Here is a 14,602-nt window from a genome sequence, read left to right as displayed (position 1 = left end):
TCTCTCTCCCTCCCTCCCTCCCTCCACTTTCTCTCTCCCTCTCTCCCTTCCTCCCTCCTCCAACATCTCCAGCTGAATTCTCCTGTGCTGTCCTGAGAGGCTAGCCCTCACTGATGCTTTATCTATTCAATGTAGAGTGGTGACCTAGTTTATGAATGGGCATGCATGCCAATCCATGCCCACGGGCTTACTACCTTTCACTGCACACTGTGCCTCCCGGCACACCCTCACTAATACTCAGCTCCTGGAGCCTCCTTGTCTTTGTTCAGCCTCTACTCTGTCTACAGTTGCCTAGCATCCTCTCAGGCTGGGGAGTCCACAGCTTTTCTACAGGAGCCAGCCCAAATTCAAGTCTCCTTCTGAACTAAAGTCACCCATCTCCTTCCATCTCCTCCAGGATCCCAAGGCTCCTAATAAACATACTGATTCTAGCAAGTTTTTGGCAGACTTATGTGGCAGTTACCCTGTGAGACACCAAGTTACTGGAAGGTAGAGACTGTGCTCTACTTGCCCAGCCTATCTGCCAAGTTAAATTAGACATTTTGGGTCAGAAGAGAAAGTCAGAGCCGCTGGGTACCCTCCCTTCCAATGCTCTACTCAACTTCTTCATTTAATAAACTTTAACATGTTAACGAGTTCCCCTATGACATTTTCCTAAATGCTTGTCACTGTGCTTTGTTCATACCAACCCCTCACTACCCTCTCCTATCTATCACCCTGCTGTCCCTCTCCTCCCCTTCAGGTTCAGTGTCACATGTATTTGTTAAATCTGTATCCCATATGTGAGGGGAAATGCAGGTAGGAAGCACACATATGCACGGTGTGATTCTGAAGCTCTTTGGTGAGGTAGGTCTGTGGCTCTGCTTCCTAGCACATGGCTCTCCGATGCAGGCATTACTTCCAATCACTTGCATCTCTGGCATGCAGCCCTCTTCATGCCTCTGCCTGAGATTTATCTGTTCTTCAACTCTTGGTAGCTGCTACATCCTTAGTAAAGCCAGCAAGACTTTTCTTTTCTGATCACCCAAGTGGACCTCCATGGCCACATTCATCTCTCCAGCACTAAGCCCTGTTCATGTACATTGCATAGTCACTCCTATGCCTCTTTTCATGGCAACATGCAGAAAACTTGAGTCAACTGCTTTTCTGGAGTAAGAACCAGCAAGCTTTTCCTACAAAGGGCCAAATAGGAAATATCTTGGGTTTGTGGTTACTCAGTCTCTGTCATACTCAGCTCTTGTAAAACCAAAGAACCATAGCAAATACATCACTGTGGTCTAGAAAAAACTTCTTACAAAAACAGGTGGTAGGCTTGCTTTGGCCAGCAGTCAAGTGTGCTCACCCACTTCTAGAGACTGAGTCTGAGCTTGGACTAAAATAGCAAAAGAATGTTAGAAACAAAAAAACTCAGCCCTTGTTCTCAAAGCATCCCCTTATCTTGTCGCAAAGCTGTCATAAGTTGCAGCTGTAAGATGCTACTTTGGTGCCAGTTCTTAAGGCGCAGGCCTGTAATTTGAGATCTGGAGACTGGGGCTAGAGAATCCCAAACTCTATATTGGCTAACCTGGATTACATAGTGAGTTGCCCTCTCTGGGCAACTTAGTGATATTTTGTCTCAAAAAACCTGAAAATCAGATTTATCTGTGCTTTAACTCTTGGTAGCTGCTATATCCTTAGTAAAGCCAGCAAGACTTCTCTTTTCTATTCTCCCAAGTGGACATCCATGACCACACTCATCTCTCTAGCACTAAGCCCTGAAGTTATAGGTCAGTGATACAGCATTTGCTTGGCATGCATGAAGGCCTGGGTTCAACCCCTAGTACCACAAAAATAGACAGATAGATAGATAGATAGATAGATAGATAGATAGACAGATAGATGATAGATAGATGGTAGACATGCATACAGACAGACAATATATAAAATCAGAATTCCATAGCAAGTGATCAGTAAGCAGTTGTATAGGTGAACTGAATGTCACAATTGAAGCTGGCTCTGAGGTTGAACTCTGCACCAAACTCTTCCTCCCTAGTTTCCTCTCATGCAAAATTAAATCTCAATTAGATGCCCAGGTCCTCAGCTTCCCACAAATAGAAAAACTTTCCTTCTAAGAGGAACAGCCATTCCAAGCTCTCCAAAATATAACCCATCCCTATTTGTTCCTGATACCATCAGATAAAAACAGCATTGTTCAAAGGCAACCAGCAAAAAAATAATGATAACCTGCCATTTTTGCATTTTGTAGGCTACAAACTTCAATAAGGGCAGTAAAGACTTTCTGATGTTCCAAAGTAATATTAGAGCAGTTATGAGCATTGCTCTAACCTACATTGTTTATATTAATGATATGACTGCAAAGCAAATAGGAAAAAATAACCACAAAAAGAGAGGGAATTACAGAGCTGAGAGCCTCCTGAGGGCAGGAATTGTTGTTTACCTGTGGACACAGAATGCCTGCTGTACACAAGAAATGTTTGTTGATAAATGAATAGGTGGGAACCTAGATAATCCAACTAGCCAAAGCACACACGCATTCTCCAAATTCCTTAAGGCATGATTTTAAATCAGTAGTGTCAATGGGGAAATCTGGAGACTTCCATCTGTGTGTGGCAAATGGGCCATTCAATTCTTTGTCCAGAAGACTCACCATCTTGAGTATTTGGAGTCAGGATTTGGGTGCGGAGTTTCTCCAGGCTAATTCCCAGGCACCTGCAGATCTCCTCCCGGCTGTAGGGTTCAGGATGAAGGCCATCCTCTGTGACCAACAGCATCTCTTCCAGACTAATCCCTAGTTTGCTTTGCACTTCCTCTAGCCGCAAGACATTATCCCATTGCAAGCCTTTGTGTTTAGCAAGGACCTGCAAGTTCAAGCCAAGATAGAGGTTAAGTTTTACTTCAGATGTCAATGTTCTGTTTCAATTAGTTACATTCAACTTGAACTCTTTTTTTCCATTCAAACTATACAATCTTCCCACTATTGCTCAGAAATGCATTGTGGCCTCTGTTGTTTGGAATTAAATCTGCTTGTATGTCAGTCACCTAAAACACATGCATTGCAAAGGCATTCTGGAGCATGTGGTGGGCACACAATTCCTCACTCTTGTTTCTGTTTGTCACCTCTATCCCTTGGGCAGAGTCACCAACCCGTGGGTCACAACCCCTGTGGGGGTTGACCAAATCTTTCACAGTGGCTGCCTAAGATGATTGGAAAACACACACATTAAAATTTATAACAGTGTAAAACTTATAGTTATGAAGTAGCAACAAAAATAATTGTCTGCAGGGGGAGGGGGGTCATTCCAACATGAGGAACTATATTAAAAGGTCAGAGCATTAGGGAGGCTTAAAACCACTGCTCAAGGGCTATTCTTGAATAGTTTCACTCTTTTATCTCTACTCAGACTATCTATACTTCATCCTTCTGTATAAAGTCCGGAGAAATCTATTCAAACTTCATTTGACCTTAGTCCTGAGATATAGTCTGCAGTGCTGACTCTATTAAAATACTCCCTTTTTATCATAGGTGTCTTGAAAATGAATAATGGATTTAAGTATCTGAGTATTTAGAGTTAAGTGTCACCTTTTAAATAAAAACCTCATTGGTGATCCTATGAAAAGTCCCTTCATTAGGTCTCTGGTAGTAGTACATCTCTATGTTCCTTTACCCTCCAGAAAAAGCTTGGTTTCCAGTCTATATTCTGAGGTAGCCCCACAATCCGATTGAAGGCCTGGAATAAACCAAATCTTCCTAATCAGGTGCAGTCATGGGAGTCCTAACCCAGAATACATTTCTTTCATTATCCCTAAGCCACTGACTCTGAGAAATAATGAAAGCTCTTCTCTCTCTAAGGTCTCAAGAGTTCATTGTCTGGATGTGAAGACAGCAGGTACAAAAATAAAAATCCAGAGAAAATAGAATGTTAGTTGTCATCTGATTTGCTCTTCCATTTTATTGATTTGCTTTTTGCTCTTTATTTAAAATCCTTCATTTATACAATGTATTTTGATATTTTCCCCTCCACAAGCTCCTCCCAGATTCTTCCCACCTCCCTACCTATCCAAATTCAAAACACTCCACAATGAAAATAAAAATCAACACCAATGAAAATCAACACCATCACCAATAAGACAAAAACTGCCAAAGCAAAACAAAAACAAGTGAAACAAAAAACATGACATTTGTGTTGGCCAACTATTCCTGGTCATGGGGCCTGTTCTTGAATAGGGTTCATAAGCGCCAGTGGGTATCAGTTACAGATTGCTTCTTGGTTAGCAGTTGGGAGCCCATGTCCACTACCTCTTTTCAATGCTGGGACCCTGTCTACCTTGAATCTGTGCAGGCCCGGTGCATGCTATCCGTCCCTGTGAGGTCATATGTGCATCAATCTAGAAGACACTGTTTCCTTTGGGTCCTCCACCAGCTGGTTCTTACAAGCTTTCTGTCTCCTCTTCCACTCAGATCCCTGAGCCTTAAAGGAGGGTTTGATGAAGACATCACATCTAAGATTGAGTCTGTCATTCTCTGTATACTGTCCAGTTATGGGTGTCTCTGTTAATTTGCATTTACTGCAAGATGAAAATTCTCTGATGTGGGCTGAATGAAGCACTAATCTATGGATATAGCCGTATGCAATAAGGAGTCATTTTATTAGTGTGTTCCTTTAGCAGAGTAATGGTAGGTTTTCCCCTAGGCCCATGACCTATCTAGTGTTAGGTTCTTGGTACTTTTAGCAATAGCCTAATAGGCTCTATCTCAAATGGAGAAGGCCTTAAATTAAATTTTCTAAAGTGGTGGGCTACTCCTGTAACACATGTGCAACTATTGCACCATTGTAGGTTGCAAGGTTTGAAGATGGGTGATATTGATGACTACCTTTCTCTTCTGAAAGTGTTTAGAGCACCTTCTAGTACCATAAATACTACTTAGTAGAGGTGAATCTTCTAGTTGGGCACCCAAACACTACTCTGTCAAGTGTTCTATGGCATACATATCTTCAGAAATAGGGTCTTACAATCAGGTTGTAGAAAGCAAGCAATAGTGTTGGCAATAGCCAATGATGTTTGGGGAGGTTCCACAGTACCCATTTAGTCAGTGACTCAACATAATGTAACATATTACTAGCACTGGAGGATTTATTTGGTGGCATACAATGTCTATTTGGGACACTGTCACCACTATTTTTTGGTGGTCCACTTGGACTTCTTTTATATATGTTTATATGTTAGGAACTTTTATGGTAGTAGGTTTCCATATGGTTGTCCAAATGTCCTTTAGTGTTAGTTGTCCCTCCTCATGTTCCCTCCTTTACCATCTCCCCTCTTCCCTCCTCTTCTTCCCTCCTCTTCTCCCCTCTGCCCCCTCTTCCCTCCCCCTCCCTATTTAATCCTCCCAGTCTTGATTCCTCTTTATCACTCCATAACACTATATTTTATTTCCTCTTCCTTGGAAGAACCTCTTGTTCTACATTGTCCCTTAATGGGTACCTGACCTCTGTGGTTCTATAGCACACATTCTGAAAGCTTAAAAGCTCATATCCACATATGAGGGAAAATATACAATATTTGTCTTTTGGAGTCTGGGTTACCTCAACTCAAGATTATTTTTTTTTCTAGCTCAATCCATTTACCTGAAAATTTAATTTTTCTTAAAAGCTGACTAATATCTAGTTGTGTAAATGTAGCACATTTCCATCATCCATCAGTTGGTAGACATTAGGCTCTTATGATTACAGCAGCAGTGAACACAGATAGGTCAGTGACTCTGGAGTAGGCTACAGAAACCCTCAGGGCCGATGCCGGAGAGTGGTGCGGCTGCTTCTTGAGGTACATCTATTTTTGGCTGAGGAATTGCACACTGATTCCCACACTGATGCACACGTTTACAGTCTCACCAACAATGAAGAGTTGTCCCTCTTGTCCCACAACCTTGCCAGCATGTGATGTCATTTGTTTTATAGACCTTGGCCATTCTGACTGAAGGAAGATAAAATCTCAGTTGTTTCAATCTGCACTTCTCTAATGGCCGAGGATGCTGAACATTTCTTTAAGTGTGTCTCAGCCATTAATGGCTCATCTTTTGAGAACTCTCTGCTTAGTTCTGTACCCCATCTTTAATTGTGTTCTTTTCTTTTTTGATGATTTTTGTTTTACTTCTGTTTTTCTTCCTTTTAGAGGGGATGCTGGACTTACGAAAAGATGGTCTTAAGTTTGGTTAGAATTGCTCACTTCTAAAATGTTACTAGCTAAAGCTTTCAAACGTGTTAATCATATAAAAAAAAAACTGGCTCATATACTTGAAACAGATGATTTTAAAGGAGAACTGGGAACAGAGACAATACAATTGTTTTGCTGTTCAATTATTTCACAGAACAGAGTATCATTTTTTTCTTTGCAGTTTTTGTTCCTCCTTTCTATTACTTTTATTGAGTTTGTTCTTTAACAATTTCACACATGTATAAAGTCTCTTCTGATCAGTGTAACCCCAGCTTCTCTAATCTCCCTTCCAGTCCTATTAAACCTCCCCTGTCCCCACAAGTCCTTCTCCCATAATCATGTCTTTGTTTTTTCTTGTTTTGTTTTTGTCTTTGAGACTCAGAGTTTAACTAGGATCGTCTGTGTGACCATGTGTGGGGAACTATTCATTGGAGCCTGGTGGGAGCCTCCGTGGGCACACACCTGAAAACAATGACTGTCTCTTCACCAGAAACCACCAGTAGCAACAGTTCAGCCTGAGGATGGGGCCCCATGAGTCCCTCCTAATCCATTAACTGATGACAGGCCCAGTCTTATAAAGGCCCACTGCAGACAGCCAAAGTTGCTCTGAAGTTATGACTTCTTTGGCCGTGCCAAATGTCTTAGCCCTTCTTCTTTCCTTCCAGTTTCTATTTTCTTTCTACCTCCTCAAGCAAAAATCTCTTATGCCTTAGAAATATTGGTACAAATGTCCAGTTTAGGGCTGAGTACTCAACTTTTGCATATTCTTAATACCTTGAAAACCATGAGTCCCTGCAGAGAAGCATCTCTGCTTATGGCTGGAAATAACATTTATCTATAATTCCTCCTAAAAGAATTTTTAGAAGGCATCTTGGTACCATAACAACTTAGCCAAACAAGAGCAGAAAGTTCACTCCTAGACCCTGACTTCCTCAGGCATAGAGTTTTGGCCAGATTTACAGTACTAGGTATAAATTCCATCTTGTGGAGCAAGCTGCAAAGCCAATCAGAGAGTGATGGGTTACTCTCAGAACCGTTGTGCCACTAATACATCAGTGGGTGCACCTTGTCTGACATGGTCAAAGAGTTCACAGCTGAGTAAGAGTGGAGTTCACAGCTAAGTAAGACTTGATGCTTATTGTGCCCCCAAACACTGCAAAGTAGTTTGTAGAGTAACTTCCAGGACTATGAAAGCTAGCAGGCAGGGAGTAAGCCTCAAGTTCAGCTAGATGACTGTGGATATTAAATTAAATTAATAAAATGAAAAGACAGCATGAAGTTGGGAGAGAGACAGGGAGACAGGATGGGGGCACTAGTTGGTAGTAGTGGATAGATATGATCAAAGTACATTGTATAAGTGTTATCACATTTTCAAAGACTAAATTTTTAAATATTACTAAAAAAAAGTGAGAGATAAAAGAATGAAGAGGGAAGAAAAAGCACTTCCCTATGATAGTTCCCATCTCCGCCTTTACTTGACCCTGTCACGTTGTCCTAGACACTTGGAAAAAACATCCTGCCCAGCAACTTGTGTGACCACTCTGCAAGGCATGCCTGCAGCCCACAGGCTGCTTCCAAAGGGAGCCTCTACACTGCTGTTCCCTGTGGGCAGAGGTACTAATTCACTCCAGCAATATCCCAGTTTGCTGTTAGGCTGACGTCCATTTCACTTTCAGCTAATGGGTCTGCTGAGCCAAGACGGTGTGCATTGCAATTAAAGAATGGAATCTCTCACATGCTCACAACCACAGCTGCTTAACCAATGAGCTGCCGTGTTGCTGTGAGAGAGCAAAATGGGAAAGCCACTTAAGCCCTTGGAAATTTGGCTCAGGAATCAGAAAGATGACTTGCAGATGAGGAGAGAATGGGTGAGATCACTTGCTCAGAGACAGAACCTAATGAGGGAGTGTGTCACTGCTGCCTTCGTGGCTGGCACACTTTGCATCTGGGAGGCAGGGTTATGACTCAGGGCTGCAGGTCATTTCCTCACAGTTTCCCACTGAGAAGCTTTGAGATAACAGTTCTTCAACATTCACTGCCCCTTTTTACCACAGCAAACATGACAGGTTCACATCACATACTGCTTCAGGGAGGATCCTGAGCAGGCAACAGTGCTTTGTCCCCAGTGATGGAAAAGGTAGGAATAAGCAGGTTAAGACCCCACATTGGTGAGGGGTCCCTCTAAGTAGGTCTTGAGGCAAGCCAATGAGGGACAGAAGTGACACCCTTCAAAGACTGGGATGTGTAAACCTCAGCTGTGTCTACCTGAAAGCAAGACAAAGAATGTTTCCCATTGCTCACAATCATCACTCATTGGGCTGCTCTCAGGGTATGAACTTCCTAGTACTTACAGTGTCCTCGCTACAAACTAAAATACTAGGCACTCTCCTACATCAAGCAAACACTCCAGCTGATAATGGCCAGGGATCTGACAGGAGGCATGGGCACTGAAAGGATATGGAGCCCACTACAGGGGCACAGCTGTCAGAAGTCACTTCTCCAGCTTCCTTATTACATTTAGTAGTACTAGCCAATCAATGGGGAAAGCATAGAGCCTTTTCTTCCTGCCTCTTCTTGCCTCTGTGGGCACCAGGCATGCACTTGGTACACAGATATGCATGCAGGCAATGAACTCATACACATAAAATACAAATTTTAATTTAAGAAAAATAAATAAATAATAGAACTGTCATGTACTCCCACAATTCACTTTTGATCATATACCCAAAGGACTCTAACACAATATACTACAGAGTTACCTAAACATCCATATTTCCTGTCATACTTGTCACAATAATAAAGAAATGGGCCATACTAAGATGTCCATAAGTAGAAGAATAGATAAGAAAATGTAGTACATATATGTAATGGACTTTTCTTCAAACATAAAGAAAAAAATGAAGTCAACAGCATTCATGAGGGAAGGATGGAGCTACAGAACACTATGTTAAACAAAACACCACACACAGGAAAACAAATGCATGTGTCCTCTTGTATGTAAAATACTGATTTAAATGTGTGCATGCATGTTGTATGTAAAATATTGATTTAAATGTGCACATACATGTTGAAAACTAGAAAGGGGATCATGGGAGGAGGAAGAAATTAAGTGGGGTAATGAATTATGTGTGACATGAAAGCAGAGGGGAGGATTATTTGAGGGGGGAGGAAAGGAATCAGTAATATGGGGTAGGAAGAATGAGGAGCTGGGAGGAAGGAAGGAAGGAAGCCTGCCAAAAAGAAAACAAAAAGTCAATCCCAGAAAGCACTGTTTTCTCAGTTGGGTGTAGTTTTCCTTTGTTTCTGTTTTGAGACAGGATGTCACTCTGTAGCTCTGGCTGTCCAGATTCATCACCCCAAGAACTGGGGTCACACTTTACACCTGACTGTGTCTCTTCCTTTGTATCCCACCTCTCTGATGATCTATGATCCACTTCTCTTCAACCAAATGATGTGTTTCTGCTACCAATGAACTGGTTCTTCAAAGCTCCTGCTATAGCATCAATGGCCTCCCTACTGCTTGCAAGGCCAGTGCAGCACTGAGGGCTCCCCCTTTCCAGGTTCACTGCCCAGACCACCTCACCCGTCCCTCTGCCTCCTCACTGTAGCTTGAACTCCCTGTGTTCTGCCAATGACACTCACTAGAGTCCTGGCAAAGCATGCTCTACTGAATACACAGAATGAGTGAAATTGACCGCAGTCTTGAGTATCTGGGTTTTCTGCTCAGATTCAAGGAAATTGTCAAAGCCTCGAGAATACTGTGCCAATTTCTCGGCACATTCTACCACCAGTCAAAGAACCAGTTCCATACTGACCACAAACTGACAGGAGCTAAAGAACTTGGCTGAGTGGTGGCACCCAGCCAGACAGGCCTTCCAAAGATCACAGTATGTTTTTCTTGAAGTGTCATGACAACTCTCTACCTCACTGCTTCTCATATTGCTACAAAGAGCTGAGGCTATGTAGCAAAGCAGCACTATACCCACCCTATTGCAGCCCCCCGAGCAAAGAGCTGAGGCTATGTATGTGGCAGAGCAGTGCTATAACCTCTCAGTGTGACCTCCCCCATAGCGGGTCTGCCCATAGTGTTGAGTATTGGCGTCACGTATTTTATCCCTCAATATAACAGACATACAATATTTCTGGAAAATTTTAAGCAATGAAATATGTATAAAATATGAAATATTTTGTGCCCACTAAAGATTCCTGGTCATTTTGTTAATTTAAAAACATAAAAATGTGCTTCACTTAAAAGTATCATTTACGCAAGCAATGGTTATAAATCTCTATTGAGTTTGCTTCGAATGTTTTTCATTTTAGTTCAAATGCTCTACAAGACTCCAACTTTTAATGAATCTAAATCAATTAGTTTTTGAAAGCTGATGGCGAGAAAGAGTCAGAAGGGGAAAAATTCAGAGTAGAAGGCACTGTCAATATTAAAGCAAAATGAATAAAAATCACCTCGCCGCTTTGCTGTGCTTCCCTGTAATAACTAGGTATGAAAGAAACTCAGACTCATAAGAGTACTGTAGAAAGACAGGGCATACAAAAAGTGTGTGCTGGCCCTCACAACCCTGCTCTGTGACTTTCTTTCTAATGCATCATTTTCAAAGCTCTCCTGGTTAGCCATTCTCCACTCTCGCACAAAGCAAGTCTCTCCAGGTTAAACAAGCATCCTGGCCATTTTTACCTGAAAGTCTACTTCTTTATTTAATGAAACCATTTCCAGATAAAATGAAATTCATTTCTGTGCTGCCAACAATGGAGGAATGGATCCACACTGTACGGTCAAGGTCAATATGATTAACAGATTCTGCTTATGTCCCTAAGCAAAAACAGCCACACAGCCACATCCCTGCGTGTGGCCTCTATGACTGGCTTTTCTTCATCTCTACTTTTCCAGAAGTTTAGACTTACATGCAAATATTCATAGAAATGAGATTTAGAATATATTCTCCACTGTGAGGAAGGCTTTCAGCTTTCTTTTTTCTACAATGTAAAAGAGAAAAAATTCTTACAGTATTTGATAGGTTTTGTTTTGTTTTGTTTTAGTTTGCAATATCTAATACAATATAAATGCTATGTAAGTATAGTAGTGAATATATATAAGTATATATAAATATATAACTGAATAGTATAAGTGTAGTCCCTACATTTACTCTCACCAAAATACACATACTTAATATTTAGAAGCTATTTGCACAAAACACCAAACATGTAATATTTCTCTTTGTGAGCTTGGGTTCTATCCATTTCCCTGCAAATTTCATGGCTTCAGTTATCTTTATAGCTGAATAAAATTCATGGTGCATCTGTCTGCTGAAGGCCAGCTAAGCCAACTGCATTCTTGCTATTGTGAGTAGATCAGCAATGACGGCACATGTGCAGGTGTTTCTCAGTGGCTGCACCAATTCACTCCCCACCCCAGCCCCGCTCCCACCCCCTCGGCAGTGAGTGACTAAGGATCTCTCTTTCCCCACATCCTTGCAAGCACCTGTCAGTCATTTCTTGATGATAGCTAGCCTGACTGGGGTGGGGTTAAATTGCAAAGTATTTTTATTTGAATTTTTCTGATGGCTAAGGATGTTGGACATTTATTGGCCATTTGTACTTACTTGAGAACTGTCTGTTCAGCTCACTGGCCCTTTTCCTTATTGGCAAGAATTTTAATGTTTTTCAGTTCTTTATTTTAGATGTCTCTCCACTTTCTGGAATATGGCTAGCAGAAGTTCTCTCCCATCCAGGAGGCTTGTTGGTCATTCTGCTGTTACTTTTGCTATGGAAAAGCATTTTAATTTCAGACAATCCCATTTGTCAATTTAGGGAAAGTAATTCCTGTGTTATTTGAGGTTCTATTAGAGCTAGAAAAAAAAAGCTAGAAATGCCTTGCTTAAGCCTACACCAGGAAGCATTTTCCCTTATCAGTCCTGGCATTTCTGGTTTTAAAAGTGGTGCTTTTAATCCAGTTTGAGCTGATTTTTGTGCAAGGTGAAAAAGTTACATATCTAATTTAACTCTTCTACAAATGGATGTCTAGTTTTGTCAGTACTGCTTATTGAATAGATATCTTTTATCCAGTTCATGTCTCTTATACGTTGGTCAAAAATTAAGTGGGTTGGGGCTAGAGAGATGACTCAGAAGTTAAGAACACAAAGTTTTCTTGCAGAGGACCCAAGCAAGGTCCCCACCCACATCGAGCAACTCACAAGTGCCTGTACCTCCAACCCCAGGGAATCCATCCAGCGCCATCTCCTGGCCTCTGCAAGCACCTGCCCTCTCATCCTCACAGCTCACACACAGGCACACACAAATAGCTCCCGAAAGGTTTCAGTTTTTAATTATGTGGGGAGTTTAAGCACACCTGAGGGCAGATGGCTCTGGAGGCCAGGGGCACTGGATCCCCTGGAGTTGGAGTTACCATGGTTACAATGTTTCCTGACACTGAAGCCAGGGAAAAGCAGTGCAGCGATTTTGAAGAATCGCCAGAAGACCTGCCCTTTCATAGTTGATACTGAATGTTGTGTGTTCTCCAAGAAATCCATCTACTTAAAACTAAAACTAAGAGTGACTCAAGATATTCTACCATTGCATCTGAAATGCATGTCATAGGTAACCCATGGTCAGCATCCTCTTTTGAATGAAGCTGAAGAAGGGAAAGAGGAACCAACCGTCTTCTTAAAGGACAAATGTATATGAGCACATGAATGACCGGAGATCTGAGAGACAAGGAAGCTGCCCTGCACAGCAGTCATGAACCTGGAGGTTACCAATCCTGATTGCCAAATGGCATGTGTTTGTGCAAGGGGAGAAACCAAGATGTTCATTTCTCTATGGAGAAGCATTTAGATTCTCTGTAGCAGGTATTTAGAATTAAAGATTTAATGGGCTATTTCTCAGAAATTTGAGAAGCTTGAATGAGGGCGAATGACATCTCAACTCTCCTCCACTTTTGGAGAAAAACCAATTTGCACTTTAAATAAACAGCATATCGCCTTCTTATAGTTCCTTTTAACAGTGAACAGTGTCCATGGCCGGGTAAGATCGAAGATGACTTTTCTCCTGCTTACTGATCTACAACTGCCTGCTCTGACATGTGCATTGGGGCAAAGGTGGCACCAACGTCCCAGGGTTGCCAATCACTTCTGATTGGACTTAAGGCTTGCTCCAGCCTGTACTTGGAGTGATTACTGGGTCCAAGAACCTAATGCTAGACAGGCTATAGGCCCTGGGGGAGAACTTACTCTATTATTCTGCTGAATAGACATAGTATTAAACCAATTCCTAATTATTTAGTATTATTGTATCCATAAATTACTACATCTTTCAACTCATACCAGAAAAACTTCCTTCTCCAATAGAGGCAGTTACTACAGAGACCCACAATTTGTCAAGTTGACAACAGTAAAAGACTGTAGAATTCTTAGCGTTAATGGGACATCTTATCATAATCCTTCTTCCCAATGCTCACTGAGAAAGAAGAGGTGGAAAGAATCTAAGAGCCAGAGGCAGTACAGGACTAAAATGAAATAGTGGTTTCCAAACACAACAGAGTAGTTGTGAGATCAACTCACGGCAGTGTGACAGCAAGCTGCACAACACCTGTGTAAGCTCAAGACAGATAAAATCTCAGCATGGAAAGGGGAGGTGGGCGTGATGTCCCGCCCCTACCTAAGAAGTGATTGGCAATTGACAACTGCTAGAAAATGTAGTAAATTTTCTTGAAGTCAAATTTAAGAGTGTGGCCCCTGGTCATTCAACCATGCTCCAGTGTATGGCCAAACCCTCCAAGAAAAATAGGACTCAGTGGGTTTAGTTGGGGTTCATAGTTTATAGTATTGGTGTCGTTGTTACATTTGGTTCAGTTTGGTTTGGTTTTTGAGGCAGAATCTTACTATGTCACAATTGCTAGCCTGAAACTCATTATGTAGACTAGGCTGACCTCTACTTCCCCAATAATGAGGGGATTAAAGGCATATGCTGCCACCCAACATGAACTTCAGGGTTTATTTAAAAAAAGAAAAAGAAAAAAAGACAATTTTGGCTGGTTAAGGGGTGGAGTGTGATTACTATCAAAAGACAAGCCATTAAATTCTCCAAGAACTAACTGAGAAAAAGGAACTGTGCCTGCTTTTAAGCAAATTAAGTCTTATTTATGAGAAAATTTGGTTTTTAAAATGTGTTTTAGCTATATCATATTGGAAAGCAATGTGTACCAAGTAGCCAAATTCAGTTGCCAATTTCAATGACACATATGGAGTTATACAATTGAATTCCAATGTATTTCAACTAGATGTGATAGCACATGATCATCTATTAGCACATAAGAGATACAGGCTGGAGGGTGGCAATTTTGAGGCATTCTAGACCAGTTCCAGGCCAGCCTAGGGTA

The 14,602-nt window shown here is 41.6% G+C and overlaps 1 protein-coding gene across 3 annotated transcripts in view; it reads right to left on the bottom strand.

Moving 5' to 3' along the window:
* Galk2 (galactokinase 2) overlaps nt 1–14,602 on the bottom strand; it is a 122,659-nt gene that overhangs the window by 34,022 nt on the left and 74,035 nt on the right. For all 3 annotated transcript variants that reach the window (XM_021156374.1, XM_021156373.1, XM_021156375.2), the window contains exon 8: nt 2,648–2,858. In XM_021156374.1, the coding sequence (XP_021012033.1) occupies nt 2,648–2,858 (211 nt within the window). The remainder of the gene's footprint in view (nt 1–2,647; nt 2,859–14,602) is intronic.

The sequence above is a fragment of the Mus caroli genome, chromosome 2 (assembly GCF_900094665.2).
Source record: "Mus caroli chromosome 2, CAROLI_EIJ_v1.1, whole genome shotgun sequence".
NCBI lineage: Eukaryota > Metazoa > Chordata > Mammalia > Rodentia > Muridae > Mus > Mus caroli.
This window is presented reverse-complemented; position numbering and strand designations above follow the sequence as displayed.